Source organism: Tripterygium wilfordii, chromosome 14 (assembly GCF_013401445.1).
Source record: "Tripterygium wilfordii isolate XIE 37 chromosome 14, ASM1340144v1, whole genome shotgun sequence".
Classification (NCBI taxonomy): Eukaryota; Viridiplantae; Streptophyta; class Magnoliopsida; order Celastrales; family Celastraceae; genus Tripterygium; species Tripterygium wilfordii.
This window is the reverse complement of record NC_052245.1, coordinates 3,665,619-3,682,761: the sequence shown is the minus strand read 5'-3', so window position 1 is coordinate 3,682,761 and position 17,143 is coordinate 3,665,619. Positions and strand designations below refer to the sequence as shown.

Here is a 17,143-nt window from a genome sequence, read left to right as displayed (position 1 = left end):
AAATCATATAAAACAGTCTTATTATTTATTTACTCTTATAATTCATACCTAATTGTCACCAAATCCACTCAAATTAGACTTGACAAAAAATTTATTATAGCAATCCTAATAACAATTTGAGGTGTTTTGTGGGAAATCGAATTTGAGTTCCTAACTCGATAGAATCATCTAAATCCAATGTCTTACTTTTAATATTTGGCTTTTTTTAATGATGGACTAATGTGGATGCTATTTTTACATTCAGGTATTGTCCGTTTTGGGTATCTTGCTAGATTAGATGTTAATTTATATACTCACTCTCCCTTCATTAAAAAGTTATGGGTTTGAGTGGGGGAGACGATATATTATCTTGAAATAAATCCACGAGAAATTGTAGAAAAACTCGTAGAAGTATCTCAGAGCGAACAATACCTAAATGCAAAAATAGCATCCACAACTAACGATTATTATTTTCACTAATTCACATTTAATGCGAGTTCACTAATTGGAAAATGTAAATCCCCCTCTCAATATCTATAGAATTTAATTTTTGTTAATTTTCTTATAATATTTCACAAAATATTTGCTATATTTGTGCAAGATAACCATGTATAATTTTCTAATTTTCTTGTTTTTAAAAGAGCCAAGTTGTATACTTTCTCGATAATGACGATTCCCACGTCAGAAACCAATTTTTAAAGAGCCGAAAAACCGTAATTAATGAAAACATATAAGGTCATTTTTGTCAAATTAGAAAATCCTCCCAAAAAGTAATGTATGATACGCGTCTCTATGAGGTCCATATTCCATTGCCATTACCAACCTTTCAATCGCTTCAAATCCTCCGCCCTCTCTCTCCCTCATCATCTTGGCCCCAAAGCCTCTCTCCCTCTCATCTTCTTCTCTCTCTGAAAACACAACACAAATCAACACAGAACACAAATCGATCTATCAAAGCTTTTTTTTGAGTTTTTGAGATCGGTTTGAAGAAATCCAGTTGAGAAATCATGGCACAAAAGACGGGGAAAGAAGAGACAGAATTCAAAGTACCTGAAACCTTGACGCTCTGCGTCAATAATTGTGGAGTTACCGGAAATCCGGCGACCAATAACATGTGCCAGAAATGTTTTAACGCGACCACGGCAAGTACCACCAACAGCAGCACGCCCGCCGTTGCATCAACCGTGTCCGGAGGTGGAGTATTGATATTCTCGTCATCAGGCGAGAAGAGCCCGAGATCCACCCCGAAACGAGCAGCGGAGCAGCCTGATCCGTCCCCGCAGGCAAACGGCAAGCGGAAGCTGACTCCAGATCGGGCGGAATCTGGTTTGGCGACGAAGAAGGTGATGGACAAGAGAGTCGTGAATCGGTGCTCCGGTTGCCGCAGGAGAGTCGGTCTGACGGGATTCCGGTGCCGATGCGGGGACCTCTTCTGCTGGGAACACCGGTACTCCGACAGACACGATTGCAGCTACGATTACAAGACTGCTGGTCGCGAGGCAATCGCGAGAGAGAATCCGGTGGTTAAGGCCGCGAAGATCGTCAGAGTCTGAGTACAAGTCATAAATTATCTGTCGTGGAAATACAAGTAAAATATTCAACAGACGGAGGTCGGATCTCTTTCTCTCCCAAACGACGATCATGATGAAGAACAGAGGCCGATTTAGGGAGAGAAAAACATGGAATCTAACATGGTTTTGTCATTCATGATCATCGAAGATCAAAATCTCTCTGATTGTTCGTGTGCGATTGATCCATAATTTTTTTAAAATTTTATTTGTAGGAAAAAAAAAGAAATGATTGTGGTATTGGCTTTCGTTTGCAAAACTAGATTATAAATTAAAATTAAAATAATTATTGTAATTTTCGGAAATGTTGTCGACCTCCCCCATACAGATGGCATGTGTATGTAAATTAGAAGCAAAGCGAAGGAGTTTGATGTCAATTCGAAATTTACAACTAGAGATTTCTGTTTGACAAAGGCGGTGTGGCCCACTCGAATGGACATGTGATGTGCATCGTAAAATTATTGGCACTTATCTAATGTCCAATAAGGCAGTGCCACGTACAATAATGCAGTGCCACGTAATGGTGATAAAGTGGGCGTGACGGGAACATTTGCGTAAAGGTGAGATGTTACTTTTAAAGGGACAAATGTGGCGATCTCATGAGAAAGTGTGATGATCGGACGGTGCAGTTTCGGTCTTTAGAATTGATTTAATAATAATTTATGAAAAACAACAGAAAGAGAAGTGAGTGACTTGGTGTGTCCTTTGATGGGATTGAGAAGTTGTTTGAGATATGTGTGGGTCCACACCGATAGATGCCCATTTTGATGAAATAGGTCCACAATTTTTTAGTATAATTTCCTGGCAATCATCTTTAATCATAATTTTTTTTTTAGAAATTACATTTTAGGATTTAATAGTTAGAATTTAATATTTAGATTTCTTAATTGGTGAATACCTTTGGGATCAAACTGTATAGTTTGGGGAGGTATTGAGTTTGATTGGAGCGGATGACTCAATTTACCATGTCATCAAATGAAAAACTTCTGTGCTCGTGGATCTGACGGCCCGCATTTAGGCTCATATCGAATGTCAAAGGAAAAACTTGTATGATATCATTATCGGTTATCAAAAAAAGTTTTAGAGTTCAATTCTCACTAAGAGCAATACCTTTATGAACACGTGTTATGCTTTGACCCCCCACTTATCTTGTCTTCAGATGAAAAACTTTTATGCACGCGGATTGATCGTCGAAGTTTAGACTCATACAAGATGTCCAAAGGGAGAACTTGAATGTTGTCATTTTTGGTTACCAAAAAAGTGAAAAGGATTTAAGATTTACGGTTTTTTTTTTTCAAATCTATTATATTATAATACTAGGAGCACTCCAAATACTCGATAACAAAATTTTAACCATGACTTAACATGGTTTTGAGGAGAATTGTGGAGTAACAAATTATACCTAAAAGAATTGTAACTCCATCTCCATTTTGATAAACAGTGTTTGTGCAGTGAATTGAGTGGATGAAATTTGTTTGAAAACATGCATAAATCGCAATTAACATGGGTGTTGGGGTTTTGCTGTAGTTGTAATTTGCCTACAACAGTATAACTATAGGTAATTTTGGTTGCCAACAAACTTTCCTGGAAAAAATTATAAATATATGGTATTAAGTTTAGCGAGTCCAACTATCTAAACGTTTTATAAAACAACAATCAAATTAATTGAGAGATGTAGAAGATTTTGAGTTTATATTAATGATACATAATTGTCATATACTTTTCCTCTGAAATTTAATTTTTATTTGGAACAAAAAAAAATTGTATTTGGTCACCTAAATAGTAAATATTACATTATAATTTATTTATTTACACTTAGCCTTAAAAGTAAAATGAACATAAAATTTCAATAAAAAAAAAATAGAAATACTTTTAATTTTCTTTTGGGTCTTCATTTATACTTTTTTCTTGCTCATGGATTTTCATCTTTTTTTCCCCATATTTGGATGCAGTGGAAGGAATCTATCCAGTCTTTAGACACCATCAATGGGACAAAATTATAGAAAAATATCAATCACTTTATTAATTTTTAACAATAGTCTTAGTCTCACACCTTTTTTTTTTTGGGTTTGTTTATACATGGGTAATTTTCAACTTTGGCAACTAAGATGCAACTCTTATGTCCTTAAGTAGAGGAATATATATTAATAAGAATTCTTCTTAAAGTAAATACCTAAAATGTATAAATTTTTCAAGGGTATCAAAAAATGAAATGATAAATGGAATCCGTTACTTTAAATCCCACATATTTGATATAAATATAGATTCACATTTTAAATCTTTATTTTAATATCGTATAAGAGAATTTTTATATATATACACACAGCACAGTGACCTTTCAATCTATTCGGGATGCACTGGCTTTGTTGGAATTGATTTATCAACTCGTAATCCCCACATGAAGATGCTTTTCTTGCCGTATATGAAAAAATAAAAATAAATATGGCCATTTCATTGACATTATCTTTCCCTAGTGTCACCAACTTTACATTATTTTATTCACAACTCAAACTTGACACCTCATCTATCATCACCACTATGTGGGACAATGTTGTGGAAAATGATCACATTTTCCTCCACCCTACATCGATAAAATTAACCCCAATATGAGGGGAAGGTGTGTCCAACCAAAAAACGTCAAATATAATTAAAAGTATGTAACTATCTAAAGTCTAAACAAATAATAATTATGTATTTTTTTTCAGCGGGTGGGTATTCTTAGGGTCACGTTCGAGGAGGGTTGCTATACTTATCGCCTTTGCCCACCCATTTTTAAAATAAAAAAAATAAAGATGTTGAAATTTTGTTTAAAAAAAGACACCTAAACTATTAAATTGAAGAGAAATGGTTACCAACGAGAGGTGATTCGGTTGGAAATTAATTGGATTATATATATATGTGCTTAAGATTCGATTTCAATAGGAAATATATTTCTCAACGGTATTTAAAAAATAAGGGAATTGATTGATTTATTTTGGCAAGTTGAATTATTGTTTTGATCCTTAATTTTCCTTTGATTTTAGTCTACCAATACAAGGCCCATTCATTGGATCCAGGCCCACATATACGTCATAGTATCGACCCAAGGAAAAATCCACGATGATTCATAAAAGTGGTCGTACGGAAATATTATGAAAACCGAGGTTGTTTATGTAATTTAAGCAAAGTCTATGTGTCGCCGTGTCGGCACTCGGCAGGGAAAGCAAGGGTTTAACGTCCGGCGGAGCGGAAGGAACTTCAGAGAGCTGAAAAATGGTGGAGAAGGGAAGCAAAGGAAGAAAGGAAGAGGTTGTTTCTCGCGAGTACACCATCAACCTCCACAAACGCTTGCACGGATGGTAACCCAAACCTTCTGTTCCTCTCCTTTTCTTGTGATTTTAGTTATAAGTTTGCTCTTGTCGTGACCTAAGTTTTCTGGTAACTGTTGATTGTTTAGATCTGATCCATTTCACCATTTGGAGTTGATTATGTTGTGTTAAGTGTTAACTTCATTCATATCTCAGTAGGTTGTCAGTGAGCTTGTTAGATGTCTTATTTTGTTCTATTTACTTGGCTGTTCTCTCAGTGTGTGTATTTTGGCTAATGTGTATTTGATAAAATTGGGATAATATTTCTATATTAGCGTACTGGAGAAGTTTGCGGGTGCTCTCTAATCATTTTCTGGATGGCGAATCTGTATTGAGTGCCTGTACTAACCATTTTGTTGGTGGAAAATTCTGGGATATTAGTGAGACCTTTTCGTGGATGAATGTGTTGTCCAGGGTACTTTTTTACTTATATCTGATTATGGTTTTGATTAGAAATTTGTTTCTAGGGGAAACAGAGTGAGCTGAAGTGTGTGACCATATGTTTCGTTTGAACTTAGCTTCGGAGGCATGATTTTTATCCATCTGTTTGCTGGGTATTCTCCAAATTTATATTGTTTAAAAGTGATCTGAAGAGATCCTACAGTTTTATGGATTATCAATTTGAAATTTTTAAAAACCATTTTGGTGTGTGCATGTACAGTGTCTCATTGTACTTGGCTTGCATTTTCTGCTGTGATTTTACTACGAGGAATTTCATGGAACTCGTTGTGGGTGTTTTTCCTGCATTTCCTTTCCTTTATATGCCATTCACTTTTCAGTTTATCTGAACATGTGCTTGTTTGAAGGCCCGTTTAGAATCTGTTTCAGATTATTGATATACTTCATCATGTTTTATTCTTCCATTTTTTGACATCTTTCCAGTATCATGTTGGCAGAAGTTCCTCAGATTATTTGTTGATAATATTGGTGTCCTTATATATCATGATGATTTTGTCATCGGACATTCAGATATTCTACCTTTCATGGCTCACAGCTAATGATATGCAATGCAAGTGTTAAGTGAAAAAATCATGTTGGAGTTATGACTGATGCATGTTGACGTTTGTAATTTTGAATGTTGTGTTTCTCGAGAACTTGTAAGAACTTGCCATAGCTTCAGCAACTGTGTTGTCCATTTGTATTGTACTTTCCTATCTAGGGATATTTTTCTTCCGTGTGCAAACTATTCTCATCATTTTTCCTCATGATTTAATTTGTGCAGTACATTCAAGAAGAAGGCTCCAAAAGGCCATAAAGGAAATCAGAAAGTTCGCCCAGAAGCCCATGGGGACGACTGACATTAGAGTGGATGTCAAGTTAAACAAGCATATTTGGAGCCATGGTATCAGGAGTGTACCTAGAAGAATTCGTGTTCGCATTGCTCGAAAGAGGAACGATGAAGAAGATGCCAAGGAGGAGTTTTACTCACTGGTGACTGTTACTGAGATCCCTCCCGAGGGGTTAATGGGTTTGGGCACCAAGGTCGTTGAGGAAGAGGACTGATAGCATTCTATATTTTAGGATAAGAGTGAAGTAGTTTGTATATGGAACATCCAATTTCGGCTAATAGATTTTATCAGAGGAATGTGTCTTGGTTTTGTTTTTGTTTTGCATCATTTTACTTTTTTTTTCCTTTTATTTTGTTTTATTAAATTATAACTAATTTTAAATTTGTTATACAAAAACTAATTTTAATAGTAAAACATAAAATATTTTTCGCAGCTTATGAATTACCATTATAACATTTTTACTACTAGCGTTGAAAATCACAACAATCCTTGGAGGTTTATGTATGTGATGGCATCCTTGGAAGTACTAATGGTGATCATCATGGTTCCACCCCAACTCTCCAGTAGTTGGGCCAAAGCCCGGATTGTCCACAGTCCACACTTCTCCAGTGCTTCATTGGCGACAAAAGGCTTACGGAGAATGGACCCTAAAGCCCCCACAAAAGCCCAACGAGGCCCACTAGTTAGTATTTTCCCCGCCAAGCTTTGAAAACTGCGAAAAATTGGAGGGCTCAGCGAGAGGGAGTGGGGGAGAGAGAGAGAGAGCGCGAGGGACTAAAACGAAGTCGTTTCTTGAGTTTTCCACTTTAAAGTTTAAACGCAGTGAAGTCCTGACTCCTGAACTGAAGCGTGAACGACGACGGCAACTATACTTGTCGACGGTTTTCGCGCATATTGAAGTCCAAATCCAGACCTTCCGATACGAGCTCGCGTAGTCGTCGATCCAACTCCCATTTCTCTCGCATTTGGGACCGCCCGCCATTTCATCAAATCAACTGGAAAACGCAGAGAAAGGTAACTCTGCGCATTTTCTGGTTCATTATCTGATCATTTTGGTGTCTTCTATGTTTCGACTAAATTTCAGTCAGACAGTCACCTACGTGTTGGATTACTTGCCAATTGTGCGAAATTCCCCAAACGTTTGGTGTTTTCTACGAATGCCCTAGTTTATCTGAAGGCGAATCTGAAATCGGTTTGGTTTTGAAGCTTTGGAATAATACATGCTATGTTTTGAGCTCTCTCCCTGTATTACATTTGCTTGGTTGAACTGAAATGGAAGGAGTAGTTCTTAGTTTTGGTACCATTGACCCTGATGAGGTTTCTGAGGGCATTTTACTCTGTGTAATCTTTTTTCTGCTTTGATTTTTTAGCTTAGTACATCTGTTCTTCCATAGCCCTTACCGCAGTGCAAGTTGCGACCCTTGTACACCAGGTGGTGTTTCCTTTTCTTGCATTTTAAGATGGGAAGCAATGCAGCCTTATGTTTCTCTGTTACAAGTTTGCTTATGATATGATTTTTGATAGCTAGGTTTCGTTGTTTAAGCATGTGTACTTAAGGAATATTTGGGCCTATTCTTGTAGGCAATATATATAATACAAAAATAGGGATTTCACAAATGTTCCTGAAGGTTCTCGACTGAAAGGGGAGGAAGTACTTCCATTGGATGATGGATTCTTTAGATTAGTATGTCTAACTTGGCTGTATTTGTCTCTTTCTGTTCAGAGATGGAGGAACACCTACAAAGCTCTCCAAAATTAAGTTATCCCATTGACAGTGGTGATGCAAAGTATGTTTCTGGGCTCAGTACCATTCTGGTTGCCACTATTCAAGAAGCAAAGGACAGGATTTCTCAGATAGAGTACATATTTTGCAGCCAGCTTTTCCCAAATTTTCAATCAAAATCCAAAACCTTGGTGAAAATTTACTCTGAGGCCAGGAAAGCAGCAGAAGATGGGTGGAAAGAGAAAGAAAGAGATCTATTGCTCCAAGTAGAGAGACTTCAATTGGAGAAGCAACAAGCTTTTGAAGAGAAAGAGGCTCTCAAACTTGAAAAGATAAAAACATTGGGTGACCAGGAAGAGAAGAGTAACTTACTTATGAGAATAAAAAGTCAACAACTCATAATTGATGAACTGGAAAACAACCTTAACCAGAAGTCTATGGAAATTGATAAGGGAATGGAATTGCATAATAGGTTAGTCCAGCTGGTTCAAACAAAAGCATCTCTTGTGGTGGACAAAGGAAAGCAACTGAAGAGACATGAAGAAAAGGCTGATGCGTTTCTTAGCAACGTGAGTAGCCTAGAAAAAGGAATCGAAGAGCTCAAAGAGGAGCTCATGGGAAAAACCACAGTAGTATCTGAGGGAAAAGATTTCAAAGAAAATTTGCTCAAGAAGATGGAAGTCCAAGCCTTAGAGATTATGAATAATGAACAACTGCTGACTGACCATGCAAAAGAGAAGACACTACTTTTGACCAAATTGAAACAGATGGAGGAGTGTATTGGTGAACTGCGAAGGGAGCTGAAGAAAAAGACAGAAGTAGTAGAGAAGGGAGGAAAATTGGTAGAAGAATTACTTCAACAAGTTGAAAGAAATGGCTTGGAAATAGTAGAGAAAAAAGAGATGCTGGAAGAGTGTGAGAAAGATAAAAAGATGCTTTTGGTCAAAGTTAATCAGTTAGAGGAGAAAGTTAATCAGCTACAGTTGAGTCTGAGAGGAATGAACATTGAAGGGACCAAGGGGAGGGATTCATACGAAATGTTACTTCAGCAGATGGCAACAAAAGAGTCGGAGTTATTGGCCATGAAGAAGAAAAGAAGGGATGTTGTCGAAAGGTACAAAAGTCTGAAATCTCAGTATAACTTCCTTTGCAAAAAGTTGGGTTGTATTGAAGAGGAAATGCATCCGCAAAACACATTGGGAAATGGCAGTGATTCATTCAAGCATCATCAGGATGCAAAGCGTTCACCTGGTAAGATATATGAAGTATCTCCCCTACACTTTTTTTCTTATCTGCATAAGATAAGCAAACATGGTTGATTAACTGTTCTGATGATTTACTTATTTGAATTTTTCTAGACAATTTGAAAAGGGATGGTTGTCTGGCATTCAGTATTTCGGCTAATTTTCATTCTATTGATTCGTTTGTCTTACCATGCAGTCTAATTGAAGACCAATACTAAACTAATGAATACTTGATGGAGAGTGCATCAGCTATTTAGTCTTTCTGTTTTTCATTCTCCTTTTTTATAAATGATTACAAGGCTGGTATTCTTAATTCTAAACAAACTTCTGTAGCTGTTATTATAAGTAGTCTAATTATTTTAGGCAAAGTTCCTTAGTTTTTTTATTAATTAGATTAATGATAGAAAAATGAATATTATAGATATTTAGCATTCTTCTGCTTTTACCCATGATTTATAATCAATTATCTATTGCTTGGAATTGCAGATCTTGAAGATGAAAACCTGAATACTTTCGCAATTGCTCGAGGGACAAACAAAGTGAAGAATGAGGCTGATGATAGCATGGAGGATGCTAGGGGAGACAAACCAGTTCAAATCTCAAGATTTCATTCTCCAACTTCCTCTGTCACTACTGCACCTAAATGCCCCTTCTCTGCAAAAACTGTTCTGATAACTGGTAGAAAGCGATCTGCATCTTCATGGAGAGGTACTAGGTCTAACAAATGCATAGATGGGCCCGATCCTCATGATGACTTTCTTGATACTCCCCTTGAAAATGTTAGAGGAGACTTGAATAAAGTGACAAAAGAGGAAGATCGTAATATTCCAATCCAGGTTCCGGGAGAAATATGTCCTGATAGCTCAGATGATGAAACACAGGATATGAATGTCGGCCCTATTCCACAAAAGAGGCAGATGCCAGTTCCTATGGATAGCAAAAAAGGTTTCAAGTATGTTGAACCAGTGAGAAAGAAGGCTGAGCGGGAAAGTTTAAAAGGAGTCGAATGCAAGCAATGTAAAAAATTTTATGATGCGGTTCTTCCCAATAATGAAGGTAAGGAAAGCAATGGTAATAATCAGAATTTCCGTTGTGAGCATCACGATGGTGTCTCTAGACATCGATATAGGTATGTCCCTCCCTTGACTCCTGATGGGTTTTGGAATATTGGATTTGATTCTGAAATGTGAATTTAACTTGCCAACTCATTTAGTTGGATATCAAGCTAGCTAGCTATATTATTTTCAGTTCGACTTATGTTGCCTTATGATCTTCAGTAGACGATTGGACAGCTACAATAAACAAAATGAAAATATGGCATTTCCTGCCTAATGTGAATTGTTCAATTTATTGTTCTCATCAGCATCCAAAATACAATTTACAGATTGTTTTGACCGACGAATGGCGAGGTCATTTGGAGCATGCATAGTTATCATTTTCCTTTTTCTTTTGTAGATCATTAGAGTTAAAGCTACCTCATTCAAATCCAATCGAAAGTCAATTTGTTGTAATTTTGTGGATCTTTTGGTTGCTATCTTCATGGAATTTGTTAATTTGCTTCAATATTTCTTTGATAAAACAACATGAATGCATATTGTCTTTCTGATGATCAGTCTTGTTTGCATCTGATTATAAGATATATTCCCCTCCCATTACGCTAGCACTTGATCTCATGGTTTTGCATCATATTCCTGTCCGTGCATTGACATGGTCTCCTTTTAGAAAGATGTCATACCATTGTGGCTTTGATTATTTCGTATGAGGTACTCAATTACTTGGATATCCTTCAGTTGCCAAATTATCACATTCAAAATCATATAGCAAAGAACAGCAGTAATAAACTGAGACCTTCCTCAGCATTATTTCATTTCATTGCGACTGTTGTAGTCTTATTTCTATTGTTCTTTTTCCTTCTTCTCTCTTTTTCCCCCTGCTGACATGGTGAAGAATTCATAGAACTAATAAAGACAGGGTACTGTGAGGTGGGAAGATGTCCCTGTTGAGCATTTATGTAACGGACCACTGACCCTATACTTTTCAGTTGCTGGATTCTAACGGGGCATTTGGTGGCTAATTTAGTGAGTGTGAGGCGAGTATAAGATGAACATTACCATGTTTGATATGAAAAGAAGAGTGAGCATGAGTATTAGAATTTTAATTGTACAATTTTCATACTAAATGTTTTGTACATAAAAATAAGAATAGATTAATTTAATGATTGTGATTACTTCTTAATAAGGGGTATAATAGTTTTTTGAGTATCAAATTCATTCTCTTTTGTGGATATTAGTCAATTTCACCATTTTAGTGAGCTTGACTAATCTCCATAAAGAGGGAATGAGGGTGAGATGAGTTTGAGATTCTACCCTTTCAAACTCAACCAAACGAGCGAATGAGTTATTCTCACCATCGGCTCGTCTCATTCCCTTCTCATAATGCCAACCAAATGTCCCGTAAGGATTTGGACTAGGTCTTTGATTGGCAACCTAAGCACATGGTGCATGATAGCACAACTGTGCCTCAGTTGCCAGATTGCACCAAAAGAGTATAATAATGTGGATTTATCTGTCAACTTGGGAAGACATTCATTAATCTGAGGGGCTGTTGTCTTGACCTCTGTGTTTTTACTCTATTTGAGAGTAAAACAATTAAATGATGTCATTAATGATCTGCAACAACATAATTGAAGTGTGGGTTCTACCACGATCCATTCTAAGAGCAACTCCAGTGGTAAAAACTATATCAAGCACTTCAAAATCATTCTCTCTCTTCTACTCTCTCCTACGTGGCATAACTTAATTGGATGAGTGGGTCCCATAATATACACTATTCATCAACACTTCATACTCATCTTCTTTATTTTCTCTTTCTTACTTTTCATCATCTCTTCCTTTTCATCACCCCTCTCTTCCTTTTTATCATCTCTTTCTTCATTTTCATCATCTCTTCACTATTCATCAACTATATACATACTTCATATTTCAAGTGTCATTTTTAACAACAACTTATATTTCAAGTGTCATTATCAAGAAAGTGTGTTTTCAAGTGTTCATTTTCTTCCATTGTATAACTCTAGCACTCTAAATTTTCCATAAAGTTCACTTTTCAACACTTGAAAATGTGTTATCAAGTGTCCATTGGACATGCTCTAAGTTTTGAATAATTGGTTTCGAGTTGTGATATTTGGCTTAGAACTTATATACGTTTTCATGAACTTATAAAATTGAGTACATCTATTTCTGTAAACCCATAGAAATACAGACAAATATACATTGTTTTCTTAATTTTTCATGGCATTCAATCACTGAAACAACCATGGCTTTTTGTGAGTGGAATCCAAATCTACTATCACGTGATCTTTTATCTTGTTTTGTTTATGTTCGAATCTATTCGTGAAAAGCTGTTCATCATGTGCATTTTAAAACGGACAAAATTTTGTGTTTGGACCCAAATTTAAGACATATAAGTTTTGTCCAAACTTGATTTTAATATGAGTCGGACAAATTGAGTCATCCGGACCAAACAAAGTTTTATCACTCCTAGACTTTTCCAACTTTCGGGTCTCTACCCGCGTGATATATGTGCATTTAGAATCACCTTAATTAATCATAACACGAACACACTAAATATTACGACATTTACGTGCACAAAATAAAACACGTACAACACGACTGTTAATCTATCGGGCCGAAACACCACACATTAACAAGTCTTCAACGGGTTCCCGCATAAACAGTCATTGTTAGAAAACGACGGCGCTTCGAATTGGTCGAACGGCGAGCCAATCGGAATGGAACCACAAAGGTGGTTATGGCTCAAATCCAAGTGCCCGACAAACTTTGACGACGACAACGAACCGGGTATTGCACCCTTCAAGCTATTGTAGGATAAATCAAGTACCAAAAAATAGGTATTCGGACCGAAAACATCCGGTATGTTTCCTTCAAGTGCGTTTCGGCTGAGGTTCAGAATACCCAAACCAGAGTCGCTCAATAATGCGGGCGGTATTTGACCCGAAATCTGGTTGCTATCCAAGTTCAGGGTCGAGAGGACCCGCATTTTCCCCAACTCCGATGGGATAGAGCCGGAGATTTGGTTCATGGACAAGTCCAAATCCGCTAATCTGTTCATGTTACCGATTGAACTAGGTATAGAACCGGTGAGTTGGTTCCGATTCAGTAATGCTCGACTCAGCATGACTAGAGTCCCGAAATCAGCGGGTATTTCGCCGGAAATCTTGTTATTGCTAAGATCTAGGTGCTTCAAGCTTTTGAGATTAACAATCGACGCCGGGATCTCGCCGGAGATCTGATTGTCGGCGATGTTGAGGACCGCTAGGCTCTGGAGATTACCGATCTCGGCCGGAATATTACCGGAGATCTGGTTCCCGACAAGGTCGAGGACTCGTAGAGAAGTGAGGGAAGTAGTAATGCAGGTAGGTATTTGTCCGGAGATGGCCTTCCAATCGGCTACGATGAGTGTAGTGAGCTTGTCGAGGCGGCAGATGTCAGGTTTAATAGAACCAGTCATGTAACCACCGGTACGGCCTGATTTTTGGAAAATGGGATCCTCGGACTCGCCGCGGAGAGTGAGATCGGCTACTCGGCCAGTTGTGGGGTCGCAGCTGACTCCGAACCAGTTATTGCAACAATTTGTGCCGGTCCATGTGTTGAAGATGTTCAAGTAGGGCTCGTTGAGGGAAGACTTGACGGCCAAGAGCGCCTCGAGATCTGACGGTGGACAAGATTTCACCTTGGTTGAGAGTACTACTAAAAATAATAATAATGTTGTTATAAGGTGTATGAAGGTCGCCATTGTTTCTCTCTCGTGCAGTCACTGTGAGTCTGCCACTGGGAGAGTGAGGGGATAGTAGGTTCAGTTACGTTGAATGGACAGAAATATATATAGAGCAGCGCTGCTTCATATATACACCTTATTGGACACAACTGCCCCCAAATCAATCAAGTTTTTTAAGTTAAATTATTACTTTTTTAACATACAACCATGGGCTTTGGCCCAATTTTAATGATTCATTATAACCAATCCAATCAACCCAAACAAATGTCATATAAGTATCACTTTGATAACTGTTAGATACATAGGTCCACTTAAAAATCTATTTTCCACCTAAGTACATATTTTCTACATAGGTGTCTCTTTTAAAAAATTAATAATTTCATATTTGTCATTATTCTCCAATAGGTATAGATCTAAGAATACTTATCTTAGGCTATCCACATCAATTACTGGAAATTGAAACGGAACTCTAATTTTAGAGTTTGTATTTTGTCTTGTAGTGGAAACTGAGTCACACATCAGTGACTGGATTAGAAATTGTAATTTGGTTGTTTGCTATAGTCACACGCTGGGCAGTCCGTGTGACTGTAGCAACCGCATGCATTTATTTAATAAAAAAAATCAATTCTCTCTCTCATCCTACACATACGAACGATACGGAAAAAACTCACTTTTCGTCTTCATCTTCAGAAATCGTCGATCTCCTCTCCAGTTTTGGGTGTCTTCCGGTGACGACGAAGCCCAACATTGGACCCATCTAGAAATCTCAGGTATCATTCAGATCTCCTTTCTTTCTATTGAACACTAGTTCTCTATTTTGGGTCATTGATTTTGGTTTTGATTCATTCGGATATCAGGTAGAGAGTAGTTGATAATAGCGTAGAACAAGTTTCTACATCTAGGGTAGGGGGTTTTGTTCAATTTGGAGTATTGTAAAATTTGGGGGTTTTGGGTTATTGCTCCTCTGATTGAACCTTGTTTTGGCCACAGCTCCTCTGATTTCAATAGTTAGCAGGATGTCTCACCAATTGAATGAAGAAGAATTTGACCCTTTTATCGATGATGTAGCATACAACACTTAGAGCAGTGTTCAAATATTGAGTTCTTGTGAAGAATTTATGGGTTCTAAAAAGAAAACTACCAATCGTGGTGTCAACTTCTCAATTGAAGAGGACAAGAATTTGGTATCCGCTTGGCTTAATACAAGCATTGATGCAGTCCAAGGTACCGACCAAAAAGCAAAGACATTTTGGTCTAGAATTACAACGACGTATAATGCGACTAAAGGCTCTAATCATAAAGTGTGTACAGACCGATCATTGAGTAGTCGATGGGCAGCCATCCAACTTGCGGTAAACAAGTTTTGTGGATTTCTAACTCAAGTGGAGGATTCCCGACCATCCGGGACTACCGAGATTGATAAGGTAATATAACTTATAATTTTTGTTAGTAATTTTCATGATTTAGTTACATATATGAATGAATTACAATAGTTTGATAGGGGGCTGAAGAAAAAGAATTACAATGGTTTCTTACATGGTTTGAGGGTGCAACTAATCCTTTGTTATTGCTTTAAGTACGTATCATGTGGTAGTGGTGTTAAGTCTGGTGACCTGTACATTTAATTGCTGCAACTTGGACTCACCAATACCTTATGTTTTTTTCTACTTGTTGAATTTATTTCTTTTGCCATCATGGTGTGCTGATTTAAATTTGGTTAGACATGGTATGTAAGCTGTGGAGTATAAAGGGATATTGTATTTGTAAATTGCTGGATCCATATCCTTGTTCATATAAAATGATGGACGAAAGGTGTCTTTATAGTTATAGTTGGGATTTTCTTGAAGGATCTCAAACATTTTGCATTAATCCTGAGCTACCTCCAGCACAGACAGAGATTCTTGGATCTCAAACCACATGATGGTTTGCAGGGTAGCTGTTTTGTTTGTGTTGTTTTTGTAGGGTAGCTGTTTTCTCTTTAGAATGCTGGTTTTTGTGGTCAATAATGATGGAAGGATGGTATGTTTTACTGGTTTTTGAAGTGGTTTTTCCATAAATGTTAATGATATTCTGTTTGTGCTTCGTTTATAGATACAATTAGCTAAAGAAATGTACCACGATATGACAAAATCACACTTTCAATTTGATCATTGCAGGAATTTGTTGAGGCACCAACCCAAATGGAACTTGCATATGGGACAAGCTTCATCCAAGAGAAAGCATGCTGATTCCACCTATAACAAGGCCCAAGATCCAATCAACTTGGATGAGGATGGCACTACAGGATCATTTTCGATTGACCTAGAGAGACTAGTTGGTAGAGATGCTGAAAAGGAGCGGCAAAAGAAATGTAAGACCGATCATAAAGAGCTTTCAGATATCATAGGACAATTGACAATTGATAAGAAGAAAGAACATGAGGAAAGGATGACATTGGCTGAAGTTGAAGGTAAAAGAGCTGAGAGGGAATGGTAGGATCATTTACTTATCGAAAATGAGAAACTTCAAGTGGAAAAAATGAGAGTGGAAGCTGAGATGCAAAGAGCTGAAGCTGAGAGACAAAGAGCCTTGGCAAAGGTAGAGATGGTAGAGCAACAAAAGAGAGAAACAGAATTCCAGATAATGATGACTGATATACAAAATTTGAGTGATGTGCAGCGTGATTATGTGCTATCACTCCAAGCTGAGATTATTGCTAAACGTCGGGTTATATGATCTTGGGTCGTTAGAGTATAATCATGTTTCCCGACTTTTTGTTAATGCATATAGTATTGCACTCTGTTGAACTGTCTTCTTGTTATTAGGTTGGACATATTGAATTTGAGTGCTTCCCATACAGAGGATTCATTGTCTTTAGTTGTTATGGTTGTTTATCTGCAACTCCTCTATAAATTGGACTCGTGTATTTTTGAGTGGGTAATGTTAGAATATTGGTCATATTAGAATACTTGAGTCAGCCACCTTCAAAACAACTTTATCAACTGCAAATACTTAGTCATTCATTAAACAATATTGGTCATAGTGAGCAGATGAACCAATATTGGTCATATTAAAAAAAACATAGACAAGAACATCACAATCATAGTACATATGTATTCATTCTTCACTGTGACGATTCCAAAGATGCTCGATAAGGTCGCATTGGAGTTGAGAGTGAACTTCTCTATCTCTTATAAGATGGTGACGATTAATGAAA

The 17,143-nt window shown here is 37.2% G+C and overlaps 4 protein-coding genes and 1 pseudogene across 4 annotated transcripts; 4 read left to right on the top strand and 1 right to left on the bottom strand.

Annotated features, from left to right (window-relative positions):
* Positions 1 to 779: 779 nt before the first annotated feature.
* On the top strand, positions 780 to 1,924 carry LOC120014067 (zinc finger A20 and AN1 domain-containing stress-associated protein 5-like). Its single transcript, XM_038865996.1, has one exon. The coding sequence runs from the start codon at positions 987 to 989 to the stop codon at positions 1,530 to 1,532; it is 546 nt and encodes a 181-aa protein (XP_038721924.1). The 5' UTR covers positions 780 to 986; the 3' UTR covers positions 1,533 to 1,924.
* A 2,723-nt stretch (positions 1,925 to 4,647) lies between these two features.
* Positions 4,648 to 6,494, top strand: LOC120015496 (annotated as a pseudogene).
* A 527-nt stretch (positions 6,495 to 7,021) lies between these two features.
* LOC120014815 (protein gamma response 1-like) lies at positions 7,022 to 10,507 on the top strand. The gene is made up of 3 exons (XM_038866890.1): positions 7,022 to 7,197; positions 7,907 to 9,157; positions 9,637 to 10,507. Exons 2-3 carry the CDS (start codon positions 7,909 to 7,911, stop codon positions 10,338 to 10,340), a joined length of 1,953 nt encoding a protein of 650 aa, XP_038722818.1. The 5' UTR covers positions 7,022 to 7,197; positions 7,907 to 7,908; the 3' UTR covers positions 10,341 to 10,507.
* Positions 10,508 to 12,728: 2,221 nt separating this feature from the next.
* Positions 12,729 to 14,021, bottom strand: LOC120014812 (DNA damage-repair/toleration protein DRT100-like). Its single transcript, XM_038866886.1, has one exon. It carries the CDS (start codon positions 13,963 to 13,965, stop codon positions 12,853 to 12,855), a length of 1,113 nt encoding a protein of 370 aa, XP_038722814.1. The 5' UTR covers positions 13,966 to 14,021; the 3' UTR covers positions 12,729 to 12,852.
* A 585-nt stretch (positions 14,022 to 14,606) lies between these two features.
* Positions 14,607 to 16,802, top strand: LOC120015585 (glutathione S-transferase T3-like). The gene is made up of 3 exons (XM_038868071.1): positions 14,607 to 14,717; positions 14,938 to 15,371; positions 16,104 to 16,802. Exons 2-3 carry the CDS (start codon positions 15,066 to 15,068, stop codon positions 16,173 to 16,175), a joined length of 378 nt encoding a protein of 125 aa, XP_038723999.1. The 5' UTR covers positions 14,607 to 14,717; positions 14,938 to 15,065; the 3' UTR covers positions 16,176 to 16,802.
* The last annotated feature ends 341 nt before the right edge of the window (positions 16,803 to 17,143 follow it).

Bases quoted from the DNA above. Each gene is read 5' to 3' on its own strand.
- LOC120014815 (XM_038866890.1), top strand. From the start codon at position 7,909: ATGGAGGAACACCTACAAAGCTCTCCAAAATTAAGTTATCCCATTGAC. The intron at 9,158-9,636 runs GTAAGATATATG...TTGGAATTGCAG, and splicing joins GGATGCAAAGCGTTCACCTG to ATCTTGAAGATGAAAACCTG.
- LOC120014067 (XM_038865996.1), top strand. From the start codon at position 987: ATGGCACAAAAGACGGGGAAAGAAGAGACAGAATTCAAAGTACCTGAA.
- LOC120014812 (XM_038866886.1), bottom strand. From the start codon at position 13,965: ATGGCGACCTTCATACACCTTATAACAACATTATTATTATTTTTAGTA.
- LOC120015585 (XM_038868071.1), top strand. From the start codon at position 15,066: ATGGGTTCTAAAAAGAAAACTACCAATCGTGGTGTCAACTTCTCAATT. The intron at 15,372-16,103 runs GTAATATAACTT...TGATCATTGCAG, and splicing joins GGACTACCGAGATTGATAAG to GAATTTGTTGAGGCACCAAC.